Source organism: Sander vitreus, chromosome 6 (assembly GCF_031162955.1).
Source record: "Sander vitreus isolate 19-12246 chromosome 6, sanVit1, whole genome shotgun sequence".
NCBI classification, from domain to species: Eukaryota; Metazoa; Chordata; class Actinopteri; order Perciformes; family Percidae; genus Sander; species Sander vitreus.
Window position 1 is genome coordinate 7,125,136 of NC_135860.1, and position 18,555 is coordinate 7,143,690.

The 18,555-nt window shown below is 38.0% G+C and overlaps 1 protein-coding gene across 1 annotated transcript; it reads left to right on the forward strand.

The window, feature by feature from the left end:
* Nucleotides 1-4,958: 4,958 nt before the first annotated feature.
* On the forward strand, nucleotides 4,959-16,398 carry il21r.1 (interleukin 21 receptor, tandem duplicate 1). The gene is made up of 9 exons (XM_078252255.1): nucleotides 4,959-5,061; nucleotides 5,311-5,427; nucleotides 5,720-5,828; nucleotides 6,813-6,988; nucleotides 7,462-7,595; nucleotides 7,711-7,900; nucleotides 8,137-8,218; nucleotides 10,957-11,050; nucleotides 14,570-16,398. Exons 2-9 carry the CDS (start codon nucleotides 5,367-5,369, stop codon nucleotides 15,326-15,328), a joined length of 1,605 nt encoding a protein of 534 aa, XP_078108381.1. The 5' UTR covers nucleotides 4,959-5,061; nucleotides 5,311-5,366; the 3' UTR covers nucleotides 15,329-16,398.
* Nucleotides 16,399-18,555: the final 2,157 nt, after the last annotated feature.

The following is an 18,555-nucleotide window of genomic DNA, read 5'->3' on the forward strand; positions in this document are numbered from 1 at the left end:
ACGTAGCTAGCTACACAAAGAAGTCGTCAAGCCAACGCCGTTAACAACGTTACTGCTGCGGCTGCCTGTAGCAGTTGAGGCTATGGTCCTTTCAGTTTTGATTTGTCTCTTGGTAATTAAAGCAAATTGCCAAAAATAGACATTTAAATGCTCACAAATATCCCGTTTGTTTGGACAAAAGGGCGCTACGTTATCAGTTAGCTACTGTACCTAGCAGTTAGCCAGTAACGGACTTTAAGCTAGCCAGCTGTCATTTGAAAATGAATGAGGGCTCAGTTGAGAACCTAACGTTAAAGTCGAAACGGTTAGCTACATTAACGTTACACAAGAGGAGGATGTTTTAAATAGAAATCAAATAGATTTTTTTTTTTATGGGTGATGCTAAATTGATAAAGGGGATGGTGCTGGCCAAAAGGGACAAGTTGGAGCGAACTCAAAATTAACTGATAAAGGGGGCTATCAGACCGCCGTGCGGTAACTCCCCGCGTCCAGCCATTTCAATGAGGGAAAGCGATTTTGACCACGGCGAATGAAGCGATTGCCGCTCACGTGAACGCGCACAAATGAATTTCTGTCGCCTAGAGTTCACCGCATAGATGGGCCATATGTACGTATTTATATCTATGAGTTCAACCTTGCTGAACTTCTCCCAAAACTTTTAAAAACGCTTTTGTTTTTGGGGAAACGCTCTTGCAGGTAGGCGGTTCAGTTGTCAGGGCGGGTGCGAAATTAGCATACTCTGTTGATCAGAGTCGCAACTGATTCAGATCATGAGAGACCACAATGTGAAAACGAAACGAGACGTCATAACGGAATTCCCCAGTGAGTACACGCTTGGATCATTTTGTGCTTCTACTGTACTGTATATCCCCGTTACATCATTAGAGTTCAACAATAATAATTTTGATGGCCACAGTAGTAATACTGATATTCTCCTTGGGGACTGTTTTTACTCCCCATAATTCCAGAAGATTCCCCCAAATTTAATCTAACGTTAACCACAGGATGCACCCTTTGAACAGCTTGAGCAGCTGTATTTTATTCCACCAAACAACGAATTTATCAGTTTTCACTGATGGTTGTATCACCCTTGAACCTTTTGAATAAAGTGAGTAATATAGAATCATTCACTGTTTGACATCCAGTTTTTACAGAAAGGCTGTTTGGCCTACTTCCCCCTCACATGAAGACATGGTTCTCTCTTTGTTCAGAAACATTATTTGTTCTCTCTCTGTTGAAACAGCAACGCCTCCACAAGTCTCTGCAGATCGAGTGCAAAGATAGCATTTCACATTCATTCAACGCTGTCAATTTATGTGGCGCATCTTCAGCAAGATACATCCACTATCCTCAGTGAACACAATAGTCTTACATGCCAGTAATGTCACCAGCCCTGTGGTAAAAGAGGAGTTACCTGCCAATGGGACACGTGTGAGAAGAGGTAACGTTAGCAGAATCTCAAGAACAAAAAGTAGATAATCACTCCCACAGCAAGATTTTCCCCTTGATTTCCAGAAGCTGTAACTCAGAATGTCCTAATTTGTAGCTAACAATGTGTCTGTCATCATGTATTGCCATAGTGCTTTGATATTGTTGTACGGGTGGTGAGGGCGCAGTGGATGTGACACATACCTTTGGTGTGGGAGAGCTGGGTTCGATTCCCCCTGCGTCACATCAACCATCTACATCAACCAATGTGTCCCTGAGCAAGACACTTAAACCATAGTTGCTCCAGAGGCATGCAACCTCAGACATATATAGCAATTGTAAGTCACTTTGGATAAAAGCGTGAGATAAATGACATGTAATATTGAGTTCCTTCTGCATTTGACAACTTACACAAAGATGTAACTTTTTGAAAAAGTGTGACATTGTGGTTTCATTATACTGCACTCAGTCTGGGTAACGCCTGTATATATAGAGCTTTTACCAAAGCCCACCAAAGAGATGCAAGGCAAAAGATCTAATGCTGGAGGTTTTTAACATTTCAATCAATAGAAAATTGAGGAAAATGTCAGCAATAAAATAGCTTAAATAGGATCTCTAATCAGACCTTCTATATGTTTAATAATAAATATATTAATATAACATACATAGTCACGAGCATTAAAATGGGCAGATGTGTCAAGTCAAGTGGGTTTTATTGTCATTTCAACCATATACACTGTATATAGTGAAACTAAACGTTTCACCATGGATCAAGTGGTGTGACACATTTAAAATATATAAAAACGACATTATATAAAAACGACATTCGAGACTACATTTAGTAGTGCACACACATTATAGACTATACATAAAGTGCAATTACTACTTAAAGTAGAGCATTTTAGACAGACAAGGGACAGGACAGACATCAAAAGACAGGGCATAAGTAGACTTTAACAGAGCACTGATTGTTATAAGTGAGGTGAAGGTAGAATATATAGAATTTAGCAGCAGAAAAAAAAGTGCAGGAGTGCATTTCAGTTCAACGTGAAAAATTTGCATTATGTTTTGTTGTTCAACAGTGTGACAGTTGCACATAATGTGGGTGGTACTGCATCCATCTAAGTAGTAATGAAAATGACCTGGTTCGAAATGACGAGCAATAGAGATGCTCCCTCTGATAGAGATATACTACACATTATGGTCTTAAACTTCAGTTACAGTTAGAAACACAATAGATTTAAGAACAGGTGACAGACACAAAAACTGTGTTCCAGTTTGCATAACAGCAAAAGCGTGCTCCAAAAGGTGGTGTTGTATTCTCAAAACTCTTCATACAATCATCAAAATTACATACTGGTGTCTCATGAGAAACTGCTGTAACAAAAACCTCCTCACTCAAGACAGAAAAAAACATACAACTTTCTTTTTCACACACAGGTCACAAGTTTACATCAAGCAAAACTGAAAACAAAACAAGAACATATTTTAGGCACATGTGTACTTTTCCACATCTCATCTGTCATTTACATTATACCATAGACTTTCATCCACATCACACCACACGTAAGAGACACCCACCTCATTTTCCACATTCCTACATCACAGCTGGATTTTCTGGTCCTTTGGCTTAGCATTTATTTATTTATTTTTTTTACACATTTAAGGTAACCAATGTGGTCTGTTTCTTTACATGTGACTACAATACTGATTATGGCTATAAAGAATGAGCCAACACAACAGTAACCAATTTCTCCTCTTTGGGAACACGGTCTAAGAATATTGTAAGCAGAAGACTGTAATGTGAAATCTGCTCATGTGTTAAATGTTATGCATTCTACTCCATGTGGTAAGTGTGTTAAATAACTGTGCAGAAGTGAACAGTAAACTGCATCAGTTAAAGTTAAACCTAATTTACAATGACCTCTAGTGGCAGTGAAGTGTTTGTACAACATTTAGACCATTGGCACATGCTCTAGGCTCATTTTGGGCATTAACCTTCTATGGAAACAACAATTGGTTTTAGACCACCGGACTTGACTTTAGGCTCTAACCTGCACCTATGCTACTGTATAATGACAGAGCAGCAGCAGACAGATACAACCCTATCAGCACCTTACAAGGCAATGCAATACAAAAGCATGGCATTAAGTTATACTTTATTAATTCCGATGGGAGAATGTATCCTCTTCATTTGACCCATCCTAACCAGCAGACACAATGAAGAAAATAAAACCTCTGGAAACAAATAACTAAAGTCTCGACCTCATGGTGATATCATCAAATGTGTTGTCCAAGACTTACTGTATGTCCAAAACCCCAAACTATGTAATTTAATATAATGTAAGATAAGAAAAGCAGCCAGTTCTTCATTTGAGAAGCTGGAGTTGTCAAATGTTTGGCATTTTTGCTTGATTGAAATAAATGATAAAATATAGTTGCAGATTAATTTCCTGTTGATCAATTAATCGATTAGTGGACTCTACACCTGCACCTGCAGATCAACCAGAGTTTTAAGGCCATTGTCTTGCCACAAAGCAATTGCAAGAAAAGCTTTACAAAATACAGTATTTAGTGTTCAGCTTGTGCTTTTGTTGCGTGCCACTAACCTGGCTCAAAGCACTACAGGTGCTAAGCTTTGGCATGGCATTTGGCTTTGACTAATACTGTTACTGATGACATTAAGTGAGAGGTGTCTGCACACCTACTGGGTGATTTGAATACCACAAAGGCCCACCCATTGTACAAAACAAAAAACTGTCATTGAGTTATAATATAGTTTAGAAGGAACGTTATATAGGCTGCACGTAAATCCTGATTCTTATGCTTCAACTCCTGGAGAAAGTGTACATATAGCTCAACATGCTCGGAGTTAATAACATTAAGAGCTAATTTAATTGATAAAAGTGAGCTCTGAGGGGCTCCACTGCAGGGTTATGACTCATTTAGCTTCAAACATTCATAATTGAGTGGAAACTACTAAAACACCCTGAGAAACTGTTATTGTAGACACGTAGGTGTCTAAAAAGGGTCTTTTGAAAGGCATCATAAGCCATCTCTAGTGTTACTGTTTCGAATCATCTCAGTACTGAAACATATATGTATTAGTCGTGTTGTGAGTAAATGTTGAAAATGATTGGGGCAAGTAGGTGCGTTGAAATAATACATTTTGTGACAGTTTCGTTAGAATACAAACTATTTGGGCAAGAAGAATACAGTATATCTGTATATTTCTGTCATTTTCTTCAACCGAAAATTGATTTTGTCGCTTGTTCTTTTTTTTAAAAATTCTTATTTTATTTGTCTTCCTTTATTTAGGTGACACAAATATGACACAATTATTTTGTAGAAAATAGTTTTAGTTTCCTGTTGACTTTTTTTGTTCTCTGGTTAAGTATTGCATATTCATAGCAGCAGTGTGGATGTGGTGGGAAGGCACCACACAGACACCGCTTAGAAGGTCTGAAACCACATCCTTAGTCACGCCACTGATGATGATGATGATGATGATGCCTTCGCAGTGACAAACCGGAACATTGTTCCACTGAGCGTTCTCACACAGACGTCAGTGCATTAGTGACTTTGTTGGCTTGTCGACTGATTAAGTGGCAGCATTTAAATAAAATAAAAAAGGTAAGATGGTTAATTCTTTAAATGTATTAAACGTGCGATCAAAATATATCTTTTATGACTGTGTATAATTATTGGTGTTCATGCTAATGATGGTGTTCATGGTCGATAGCTTTTTTGAGCCTTTGTGTTTTTAACAATTTAGCAGCAAATCCCAGAGGAAGGCTCAATCTTTTTTTAATTTCTTTTAGACTTGAATACTACTTTCTTTTAACTACAAAAGAAACTTATAACGAGTATGTCTTGATTTAGTTTCAGCTGCTGTGGTTCCTTTTGTCTCACCTGCGGCTGATAACTGGGTTGTTCCCATGGCTCTCAGACCTGTGTTCTTAATGTTGCTGTGGTACCTCACTTTGTCTGTTCATAGAGGTAAGTTGGTTTATCTAATCAGTATCTTTGTTCTTGTATTGATAGGAATTTCTAAAGGTACTTACCCACATTAATGTACTCCACTTAAGATGAACTTAGTATTTGACTCTTATATGTTGTTGTGTGTTTATCTTGATGCTGCGGCCAAGTTTTCCTTGAAAACAAGTTTCTTAACTTCAGTGAGATTTGCCTGTGTAAACAAATCATTTAATGGGTTAGACGTTTGTAGGCCATCATTGTTGAATATAATAAGTGCAGTTAGAATTGACCGCACTTTTCTTTTGCGCTGCAGTCACGTCTTTGTGCAATGTCACCTGCTCGACGGACTACGAGACTTTACTGAACTGTTCCTGCTCAGGCTCTCTACTGACCTATTCATATTCGGTCGAAGTCATATGCAGGTATAAACTGTCTGTTGTGTAGCTGTTAAAATATATATATATATATATATATATATATATATATATATATATATATATATATATATATATATGCTTTATGTTGGTGCATCATACTGTTTGTGGCTTCATCTTAGCACAACTAGCTTTTATTCAAATGGAATTCTGGGACCTAGCTATTGATTTTGCCCTTTGAATTACAGGATCTCCAAGTTGGGTCATTTTGAATATTGTGCTCTTATTATAATATTAGTAACACAAGATCTTGTGTCGTCAGTTGTTATTGGCTTATGGGCAACTTTTAAAAAAATGAGTTGATTTGATAAAATGGAAAAATTGCAAGGTGCCAAATAGATTTTTGACCCCCAGGGTGGTCTTTATTGCACCTTCCTCAGAGCTTTGCCCATCAGAAATTGTCATCAGAATGTTTTCAATAATAACGTCCTTCACTGATGTCATAATATGAAATTGATCTCATGTTTTATTGTCATTGGTGTAAGGAGTAGAGCCCAACTGATATTGATGTTTGAGAGTTCAAATGTTCAATAACTATGGGCTACATTACATGCTGTTAATTGATTATTTTAAACATAAAAGTATGACATTTTTAGAAAAAGGATCCCTTTAATTTGGTTATTTAAGGCTTGCGATCTTACAGTTGAAAACTGAACTCATAAGGGCTGCATACTGTACATGGAGAGGGACTTGTGCTGTTAAGTGAAACACACTAATAAGAAGCATGACCATGAGATATGTAATGTTTTGTCTATGAACAGGTAGACAGGTTAACAATGCTAGGCTTTGCTTTCGCTCTCCGGTGTATTTTTGCTCTAAAGAGACATTTATGAATTGGAGCTTATCATATACCTGTACTGCATCAGTCCAGTTGTTAAAAAATCACGTGGAAACTACAACCTTTGGTGCTGAGACGTCGACTGATGTCACAGGGCATAACAATAATTATAACAAACTGTTTCTCTGTCATAGGGATGAAGAACTTGAGGTTAATGGCAGCTGTGAAGTCAAACCACCTCAATCCTGGTGCATAATGTATCCGGAAAAGCTTGATGAAGTTGCAGGCGTTGAAACCATATGCACTGCGACAGTCAGTCAAGTATTGATGAATACCAGTGAAACATCCAGCTGGTCACTGTGTGATGTGGGTAAGTTAAACTGAGAATAACTGCGTGATTTGACATTCTAGTGTTAGCATAACACAGAAACAAAAAAGAGGTCACAGATGACAGCAGATAGATCGCATATGACGTTTAGTGGCATTAAAATATGTGTGTGAAAATGGTTTGTAAGAAGTTAAATGTTAATTTATCTTAATTCCAGCATTAGGATTATTTTACATATGATAGACGTGTAAAACATGTTCCCTCTGGTTAAATACAGCCATCACATTACTGTAACTTAAACCATTTTCTGTTTTGTTTGAAAGTTCAGAGATGACAAGAATGATACTGGCAACTTTCCTTGTCTTTTTGGCAGCAAACCCCCTCCCACCTGCTTTACCCTCCAGATAAAGACTAGAGCTAAAAATAATGTTCAACTGCCACTCTTGGTGTAGAGCACACACACATTTTCAATTTCATAATATTACCCATGACCCCTTGGGGCTTAACTTTCACAGTGAAGCCTCTGCCTCCTGTCGATGTTAAGGTGACAAACACTGACGAATTCTACAACATCACTTGGGACCACACCAACAAAAAAGACTGTCTCACATACGGAGTGCGCGTAAGAGAAAGCAAAGACTTGTCAAAGGTATTATGTAAGCAAAAACACCTAAAACAAAAACAAGCAGTTTTTGCAGTATATTATTGTCGATAGTCTCTGCTGAGGACTCCCATCCAAATCCGTTTTTATTCCTTTCTTACAGGCTCCAGCTCTTTCCCATTCAGTGACAGTAAGGTACTTTATGATAGACCATAGGAACCTCCAACCACATGTCAACTATACTGTGGATGTTCAGGCCAAATTGTGCCCTAAGAATCTCTATGTTGGTCCATGGAGCGAGTGGAGTTCCACTGCAGGATGGAGGACTAGAGGAACTTCTGCTGAGATTGAAGGTAAAAGAGCATGGACCTTCCAGCCTGGAGCCATGGTCTAGTTGACTTTTGTCACATGCTAAATCAGACTGTTGACGCCAGTCACTGGTGCTATTCTGTTGCGTTTTCATGCTTCAAACCATCATACAAGTGTGTGTTTCTGCATTGATCCTTCATATAGAGAAGATACAGGAAGTGTGAAGTTTATCATATCATTTATTTCAGTACATATTTCATACCCTGTCTCTCCTGTACAGGAATGAATGGCTGGTGGTGGTACATCTCCCTGTCCGTCGTTCTTGTTCTTGTTCTCCTGATGCTGGGTTATTCACAAAAACCGTGAGTATTGGAAACACTGGAGTTACTGTCTTTTTCTCCAAGTATGATACTTTGTTTTTTTGTAAAGCATGTGTAGACCCCAGTGAGATTTGAGCCTTAACCATTGAACCTTGATCCTGTTGGTGCTGAGTTACCTGCAGAACTGTTCTCTTGATTAACAATTCTCAATGGTCCACCTTTTCATATTTCCCAAAATAAAGTTTGCCACTTGATAACGTTTACCATGAAATCTAAAAAGGGAAATGTTTTTAAACTGGTGGTCCTCAATGTTTAGTGATTAATACTGGCTTTTGGAGAAGCTTGCAGAAATGAAAATATATTTAGACTGAACCAACTAGTATCATAATAGAAAGAAAATGTGCAAATCATATTAAAGGTACATTTATTTTGAATTTACACATAACAGAATCTGCATTCATTGCACACAAGAAATATTAGCAAAGTGAAACAAATGAAGTCTTAAGGTCAGCAACACTTTGTCTTCCAGTAAATGATTAGCAAAGCTTTATACTGCTTCACTCTACACTTTCCTGGCATCACCTCCCACATATAGGGAAACCACTGCAGCACTGTACGTGCAGCGACACATTGCACTGAAATGGCTAGCAGACATAGGAAGTCATGCAGAACATCAGTGTCTGAGAACTGAGAGCACCTCACTTATTAAGGGCACACAGTGACAAGAGAAAAACACAAGCTTAGAAAAGTAAATTAAATTAGCACTTCCACTATTTTCTCTATGTTTCTAACCAGTTTAGAGGATGATACAGGATGATATCTTCTGTGAGCCACTTTGGTTTTGGTTCAGTGCATGACTACGCTTGCAAAAGTTTCCAGTGAATCTCATTAGTAATATGCAGTCTGAATATGCTTCGCAGACATTTTGCAGAGCCACGCGCGCTGCATCCGGAGCTTAGCACTGCCTAAAGGGCTTTTCACATGGGGAGCGGGGTCACTGCGCTCCTCATGTGAATTAGTCTCACTTTGCCAGACCATCCTCCACACGCTGCGGAGTAGAAGTGTGAACCTTCACTGATCTCCCGATTCGATTACGATTATCATGTCTTCGATTCGATATCTCGATGCATCGCGATGCGTCAAATACATTTTTCAATTAAAGCCGTATAGGATATTTAATTCATAGCTTTTCAAGCTTCAAAAACAAAACATTCTGCAGTGCTCTAATACTAAATAAATTGGATACATAAAACTACAGCACTGAGCACATGGCACTTCCTGAATGTGCAAAACATAACAGAAAGGATGTTAGGCATACATTAAATTGTAAACATAAATAATTGTGTTTACAATTGCCTGCAAATTTGAATTTCCTGCGGCACTGGAGCAATCCCGGAAGTGGAACGTCAAGGATATAGACTACATGTGAATAGACAGGTGGACAACGCCCTGCGAGTAAACACCAGGCGATCAATGTGTGGTAACCATGGGGATACTGTGCACTACTGTATCCCTGCCGTACAACTGAATGAGATTAGCTGACTGTGGTATCATATTGCCTATCCCTAATCATAGGCCGATTTATAACAAATAGTGGTAACACTAGTCTTTCCTAATCACAGACTGTTATTCAGGGTTCATACGTTTTGAAAAAACCTGGAAAAGTTATGGAATTTAAAAAATGCAAATTCCAGGCCTGGAAAGGTTTTGGAAACATAAAAAGATCCAGAAAGTTTTGGAAAAGTCATGGATTTTTTTTTGTTAACACAGCATAATAATATGTGATTAATAAATGTATTTCACGTCGTCCTAACCTCAAGGTTCTATTCGGGGCGCGATATTACGAATCCCACTATGAACCACATAAATTGTCATTCATTGTATTGTTAAACCTCTGAGGGTAAACTTTAACACAGATTTTTATTCTTATTGTATAATGTCGACTGACATTTTCAGGAATACATAGTCATGGAAATTTGCCAAAAAGTCATGGAAAAGTATTGGTTAAAATGCGTTTGAACCCTGGTTATTGTTGATAGCTAAAGTTAGCTAAATTAGCATAGTCATAATTACAGACGGTACTCAATAAATCCAGTCTTGTGCCGATGCTCTGACAAGCCAAAGCCCCACTGTCTATGTCCTGATAACTGTTTGGAAAACAGTTTTATATTTTAGTGAACTCACAAACAGCAAGAATCAGTCACTTGTTCATTGATTTGCGCTGTGCGTCGCTTGCGTAGGGAAAAGTTCAAGACAATTTTTTTCTCTATTGCCATCTGGGAGGCGCTACAGAGCACTCTACGCCCGCACCAGTAGGCTAAGGAACAGTTTTTATCCACATGCAGTTGCACTGATGAACATACTCCACCTCCTCTACCCCCCACCACACCAACCTGTGTGGTAGTGTTAACACATTGGTCACTGCAAACTATTTTTATGGGTACAAGGGAAGTGCAACTTGCATATCATGTGTAACTATCTATTTATTTAACTTATTTTGTATTTTAGTCTTTTTTAGCTGTGGGCATCTCAGGTTTGTTCCAAACAATGTCTCGTTGTATCTGTGTACAATGACAAATAAAGTATCTATCTATCTATCTATCTATCTATCTATCTATCTATCTTGCAGCGGGTGCGCGTGTGACGAACATGAGCGCAACAGTTGAATTGCACCTGCTCGTCGCGTCACTGCAACAGTTGAATTATAGATGTCATGTTATTTTTTTCCCTTCTATTTCCATTCTTTTTCTGATATCATTTCCATTTCATATTTGTTTCAGGTGGTGGCAGAAAAAACTCCGGCGGATTATATACATCCCCAGGCCGGATGAGTTTTTCAAGCCCCTCGACCTCAACTATGGAGGGAACTTCAAGGTAAGAGAAAGCAAAACAAACGTTGGGCTTTGTGTGTAATTTCCAAATTACCCAGCAGGTGTTGCCCTAGAGGGGACTTTCAGCACATCTGGACCCTGCTTGATGGGACTTTCCCTTCACTTCACATTTAAGGGCCTTCATGATGTGAATGACTCAGTGTGTAGGGGCTTTAAGAAGCCTTTCGTTTTTCATCTGTCTCACAGCCCGTGGGTAGATATTTGTGTATGACAGCCCAACCTGTTCCACCCCATAGGAAAATACCCTCAGCTAAAAACAGCCTGTTAATCACCTAATAGAGGCACAGGGTGAGAATGATGTGGTTAATATTTTTTATCGACTTACTGATGTTTTTATGATTATCTTTTTCATCAACTTTTTACATTTTCCCCTAATGTAAATTCTTCATCCTATCTTTTGACACCCAGGGATAGACTGATTGTTAATTTCACTTATTATTTCACTCTTACCTCACAAAAGAAATCTGAAACAGGCTCAGGTTTTTTTTCTTCACTTTATTAAGCCCTGTGACTGAGCATCTGCTTGGCGTAAGTGTCCATTTACTGCTAAACAGCTGTTTAGCAGTTGAAACCCAGAAAAATAGATCACGTTTTCTAGGTTTCAAACATACTAAAAAGACTTTTCAGCAACTTCAGCCATATATTTGAGTGTTGCCGTCTTATACAGTGAGTCACAATAATATCAGTATCATCAGGGGTGTACTGTAGATGTTGTCTGGTATCCTATTTAACTTAATTGTAAGATTTTTAGGGTAATCTTTTCCTGGTCTTAAATGCCTTAAAGGTGAATTTTGGTATACAAGGACACAAGAACAATGAATGCCTCACCTGTTTTGTCATCAAGTCCCTATTACTGTATATATGATTGCTCTTATAGTTTTGTTGTTTTTAAATACTGTATCTGTTAAAAACACCAATAGTCACCATTACACTATCATCACATTGTCTTTTTTGAAGTATTCTGTCAAAAATATTGGGACATTTGATCATGCAACTATTGCTCCTGAACAGACAGTTACTTGTGAGTGAACCACATCAAGCTCAACCGTCCCCCATAGCTTGAGATCTGCGTGCAGTTGTTTGTCAACAGAGTGCGCTACTGCTGCAAATAACAAAGAGATCATACTTTGAGAGAGGAAGTACTAGAAAGAAAGTGACATAGTTCCTTATTTAGCACTGATTTCCTGTACTTGTTTTTATTATGCTACATGCTGAACTGGGCTAAATGAGGAACATTTTATGCTACGCGATTATATTCAAAATACTTTGTCCCTCAAGTGGCAAGGAAAGCTTGTTTACAACCATAAAAGGACACAGAAATACAATTCGATGAACAGTTTATTCAAAATATGATGAGATAATGTAAGGGTAAACTGACTATCTCTTTTACCTTGGCTGTTAACAAATCTCACGGCTTCTGAAAGGAAATTAAACTTGCTTGTTTTAAATATATATATATATATATATATATATGCAAGCAATATAAAACAAATGCAGAAGCAGACGACATTAGTTTATAGAAGACATAGAGCACATGAGTAGGATTATTGATACAGTATGTGTATGCCTTTTTGAGGACTTCAGTGGATTTAGGACCAATTTGGTAAGTTTGTTAGTTTACAAATGACATCTTGTAAAAATCAATGTTCCAGTTTGACTGCATTATCTTACTCTTGTGGTGCAGACTGCTTACGCTTTCTCAGCCAGTCAGAGATGATGCATTGATGCTGTGAGCGCTGTACCTCAGGATGTGGTAGCATTTGCAAAAAACAAACCTATTCATGCTTATCTGGCCTTATCACCTTGCTGAATGGAGACTATATGTGGCTGCAGAAGGTTTACATTACAGCATGTACTGGATGTGTTGCTGCCATGGAAATCACAAATATAACTTATTTGAGCACAAAACAAAATAATGAATTCCTTTTATTACAGACTGCATACCTACATACTTGTAGTCTGTCCATGGACTGCTGAACTACTCCTGCCTACTACTACTACTGCCTAAAATAGCAGTATTTTCAATCCAAAGTTAGAATGTGTGTCATGTTATGTCTGTATGGAGCTAACTATTAGTTGTGTAAGGACTTTTACAATAGCTTAATGTTCAGATGTATCCTGCTGAACACTGGGAAATTCCCTATTAATATGTTTATGTACTTGCCCGGGTTTCTCACACTTCAAAGCAGTATTAGTGTTTAAAAACGTATGGTAACACTTTACTTGAAGGTATCAACATAATCGTGACATGACACTGTCATAACTATGACATGACACTGTTATGAACGTGTTATAAACAAGCCATAAACGTTTATGACTTCTGTCATTAAGTGTCATTCGGTTTTTGTCATGACAAGTTGACATTCTTTGGGTTGTCTTGATTATGACAAATTGACATTAATCAAAGTGACATTACCAGAAGTTGTCTTAGTCATGACAAGTTGACATTAAGTTTGTTTGGGATGTCTTTGTAATGACAACTTGACATTAACCAGGATGACATTACCAGAAGATGTATTTGTCATGACAACTTGACATTGCATTTCTTTGGAGTGTCTTTATTAAGACAACTTGACATTAAACAGGATGACATTAGGTCAAGTTGTCATGACAAAGACATCCCATGGTAATGTCATCCTGGTTAATATCAAGTTGTCATTACAAAGACATCCCAAACAAACTTAATGTCAACTTGTCATGACCAAGACAACTTCTGGTAATGTCACTTTGATTAATGTCAAGTTGTCATAATCAAGACAACCCAAACAATGTCAACTTGTCATGACAAAAACCGAATGACACTTAATGACAGAAGTCATAAACGTTTCTGACTTGTTTATAACATTTATGACACGTTCATGACAGTGTCATGTCATAGTTATGACAGTGTCATGTCACGATTATGTTGATACCTAAAGTGTTACCAAACATACTAAAAAGAACATTAGATAAGGAGTAGGTTGATGAGGTGTATAATGTTTTTTTTAGAAAAAGCTATTTGTCATTGACACATCCATGTCTGTCATTTGCTTTCTTTCAGAGAGTTCGATGGTAAAACCAATTACCACTCTGCTGCTGCTTAGCTTAGCCTCACTTAGCTTACCTTAAATACTGGAAGCAGGGGGAAACACCTAGCCTTTCCAAAGGCTGAAAGAAACCGGCCTCCCAGCACCTCTAAAGCTCACTAATTAACACATTCTATCTGGCTGGTTTAATCCATACTGAAACCAAAGTGTAAAACAAAAGTTGTGGTTTTACTGTGAGTTGCATGCTAGAACTAATGCTTGATCAGCCCAAGAACCAGGCTAACAGTTCCTCCCTGTCTTTATGCCAAGCTAATGCTGGCTCCAGCTTCATATTTATAGCGGAGAGTGGTTTCAATCGTCTAATGGAACTCTATGCAAGAACACAAATAAGCAACTATTCCTTTAAACTTGTATTGATCAGTTTTACCATTTATTTAGGCCAATACTTCAATTATGTTCCATTTGCTCTGTTGCAGGAGTGGGTGAAGCCTGTATTCAGCGAGTACGATTACCTAAAGGTCAACTTACGTGCTGAGATGATAAGCAAGAAGCAGCATGACGTCCTTCAATGGAACGACGAGAAACAAAGCTACAGCAAGGACAACGAGATGAAACAAAGTGGTCATTTACTCCACATGCTGCAGCCTCACAGCAACTCACTGCTGTTCTTCCACGACGGTGGCAGTTCCCAGGGCACCGGTCACTCCACCGGACACGTCTCCATCCATACTGTGACTCTGTCTGGAGAAGAAGAGTTTGAGGAGGAAGTTGTGTCACAGAGCTCTGCACACACCCTCAGAAGTTACCAAGATGGAGAAAGCTTTGGTTCATATGAAGAAGACAACAGAGAACACGCTGGCTATGACTTAGAGGAACCTCATAGGCAAAGTGGGATATTACCACAAAACCAAATATCGAATGACTTATCAATGGAAAATATAAACTTTCAGCCAAGTGCCCAGCTTTATGAACCAGAGAGGGTATCACTTGACTCGTTCGCTTTAAACGAGCAGTCAGAAGATGGCTACCCTCACGTAGACTTGGACACTATTGACAGTGGTTTTGGAGAGTGCAGCAGCCCTGGAGCCTCAGATTCAAACATAGCACAGCAGATGGACTCTAATTTATTTCATGAGCACACAAGCTCAAATTCTAACTACGTCAAACAGTGGATGATATGTAGCACTATTCAAGAAGACTGTAGCACCTCAGAGAACAAACTCAACAAAACATAGTGATTAGCGCTGCTGATTAGCTGCCACAATCACAGTTTGCAGTGCTGTGGGACACATATTTAACAAATGGACATTATTGTTGACATTTTAAGAAAATACACTTTTATTCGAAGTAAATTGGAAGTATCTGCTCAGCATATATTCCTGTAAATCTTGAAATGTTAGTTGTGCACTTTGTACTATGTAAATGTAAATAGTCTGGTTTCTTTGTTTTCAAAACCTTTATTGTGTTTTTTTTGCTTTTGAAAGACAGTTCAAAGAGGCAGATATTTTGTTGGCGAGAGAGACAGGAATGACTGATTATTGATCATTTAAAGACAGAAAAAAGAAATAGAATTACAATTCACAAATGGAATCTTTTTATGATTTGCGTAATTTGAATGGGAAATTTAATTAATCAAGTTATATTTTGCTTTTTAAAATATATCAATTTATACTCTCACAAAGCACTGAGAAAGTCACTCCAGACGCCATAGACATGCAACAAGGGATACAAATGTTGCGTATTGCTTTGATTTATACTGCTAAAGGATGTTTTTTTTTTGCCATGTGTTATTGTATTCAGCTTAATATTGTCATGGATATGCACGCTTCTTGCTTGTACTGTAGCACCAGCATGCATTCTGCCTTATCATTTTGTCTGATAACATATGCTGTCCTTGCACATGCATTTTCTGAATAACCGCTGTAACCATCTTTCCGTTTTTTTTTGCAATGTCAGTAAAATAGCAAACTTAGAAGAAATTATTATCACCTGTACACAAGAAAACAATTGAGAAACAAAAACTTTTACCTCTTTACCTTCAGTTATATAGAGAATGTTGGGAGTATATTTGTCTTTTTTTTTTTTTTTTTTACCAAATTGCTTGTTTCACATTTATATAGGTTACTGCGCATAAACAAAGTTCTGTGGGAGTGCAGTATTTTACCATTCTACTGGGAAAAACAAACACTGACAACAATACATATTTTTTGTGTTATACTTTTCTGGGCCCATGCTGGTTAATTTTGCTATTGTAGTGCAACTGTAGTTATGACATAACATCCTGATATTAAATTAATTCACAGTTCAGGTTTTTTCCTGGCTCAGAATGAGCCTTGGGCCCCAATTCCTCTATGCAGGAAAAACCCTGGAGTTTGAAGCTACTCATTCACCAGGTTCTGGTAAAGTTCATTAACTGAAAAATATCTAACTGTTAGAGGATTGTTCCCTACTCAAAGGGCAGCTAATGGTAGCTGTAGTGGGAAGGGGAAGCAGGTCTCATTTACTTTAACAAGTCCAGAGTTTCTGTGACAGCTAATGGTCTCACTGTGTTGATTGTTGTTTCAACCTGGACCCTTTTTCCCCATGCATTTGTGTTTAATTAGTCAAAATCCATGACGTTTCACTTCCAGGATTGCTCCGTCAGATTTCACTCTTTTCAGCCGGATGTCCGTTACCTTCCGTTTTGTTTGTGTTGGAATTTTAAACTCTGGTCTATTCATAAGGATTATGATTAACTGCTCCTCAGATCTCTACAGGGTTAACCAAGGGTGTTTCCAGGACTTGAGGAGGTTCAGGGCTTAGCCCGGACCTATTTAAATAAACTGAATGCAATGCAAAACAGCAACTGGCTTGCCCAGCTTTTTACAGTTTTTCTCAGTCGCTTTAGTACATTTCTCGAATCATCCTCGACACTGGCAAAACAGTATGTGCATTTCTCAAAACAATTCGTACAAATAGCAAAACACCATGGATTACCTACAAAAGCCAGTCTCTCGCTCAAAATCCTTAGTTCATCTCTCAAAAGTAAATATCTGTGTCAATGAACATGTCAGTGCCATCAGAATGACAAGTCCTTGTGTCATTGTGTACGGATAAGACAGTCAAATTGCTTAGTCATGTTGTCAATATAACGGTGTACTCTGGAGGGATGTTCTGATGTAAACTATGGCTAAAGTTTTGATGACAATTATTGTAAATTGTAGGTTACACCTTAGTGTATGTGGGAGTTTGATTGCAAGAGACTGGACAAGATTCACATAACGCTTTTACTGTTTGTACTGTAATTTGTTGACAGACCATGTCATTGCGATACAGAAAGGACAAGATAGCACTGCATAGCACAAAGAAAAAAAAAGAAAGAAATGTTAACATAGGACATCTCCTGTACAAACTGTACATGCAGTGCTGTAGGAATTACAGTGCAGTCTTCCTACACCTCCTGACTTTCATTGTAACATATATATATATATATACAGCCTGAGCGCATATATGTTACAATGAAAGTCAGGAGGTGTAGGAAGACTGCACTGTAATATATATATATATATATATATACTTGCCAGTTGATGGTTCATGAGATGCATGTTCGTTAGAGAAAGTCAAGATTCACCTGGGAGCACTTTACCAGTTCAGGACAGATTTAGAAAAAAATTCTAATGGAAATGTATAGAAATATGCTTGAGATATTATGACAAGTTGTTCAACCATTTTGCATGTAAAGACTTATGCTTTGAACTAATGCCTACATGTTGTGGGGGGTGAGACTATTCAACAGAGACCCATTATAATAACTTTTTGATCAACATGACATAAACAATTAATAATGTAGGAAACAGCAGAGAATTGTACATAATCATTTGCATGGATGTACCAAAGCATTTGCAACTTGTTCAAAGAAATGAGAAACGGCTACACATCTATAATTTACTCTTCCCTCCTCTTTTGCGTCTTTTGTTGAGGAAGTAACCTCCTTAAATGTGCACGTGACAATTATTCACCTCAATTATACATTAATTCATTTTAATGAATTAATAAAGCCCTGGACTGTAATATTTCAGATGTGTTTGCGCAAGATTTCTGCTCATGTTCAAAACTTTGTGCACATTCAAAATATAACTCATCCCATCTGTGTTCTCTGAGATTTGGAGGAGTCGTGGAGGAGTACTTAAACTTATGTTGTCCTTTTCTTTCACCTTATACTCAAAACGTATTATTTATACACAAGGTGTAAAGACACATTAGATTCATCCCCAAAACATGTAGGCTAAGCACTGTAATGCAAGGTTAATAGAGCTGAGTCCTTATAGTTGCAATTCCCAAGTTGAACCACTTCTCACACCACTTTAACTTGAATGTAGCCTAATGGTAGAGCGCTTCTTGGCTTCAGCTTGAAAAGTTGCGCTTTCAGCACAGTCTAATCACCGTTGCTTGCAGTCCCTGTGGCGACAACACGTCATGGGGT

Excerpts from the sequence above, each read along its gene's own strand:
- il21r.1 (XM_078252255.1), top strand. The coding sequence starts at position 5,367 with ATGGCTCTCAGACCTGTGTTCTTAATGTTGCTGTGGTACCTCACTTTG. Across the intron at positions 5,428-5,719 it reads CACTTTGTCTGTTCATAGAG|TCACGTCTTTGTGCAATGTC; the intron begins GTAAGTTGGTTT and ends TTTGCGCTGCAG. Across the intron at positions 7,596-7,710 it reads AAAGCAAAGACTTGTCAAAG|GCTCCAGCTCTTTCCCATTC; the intron begins GTATTATGTAAG and ends CCTTTCTTACAG.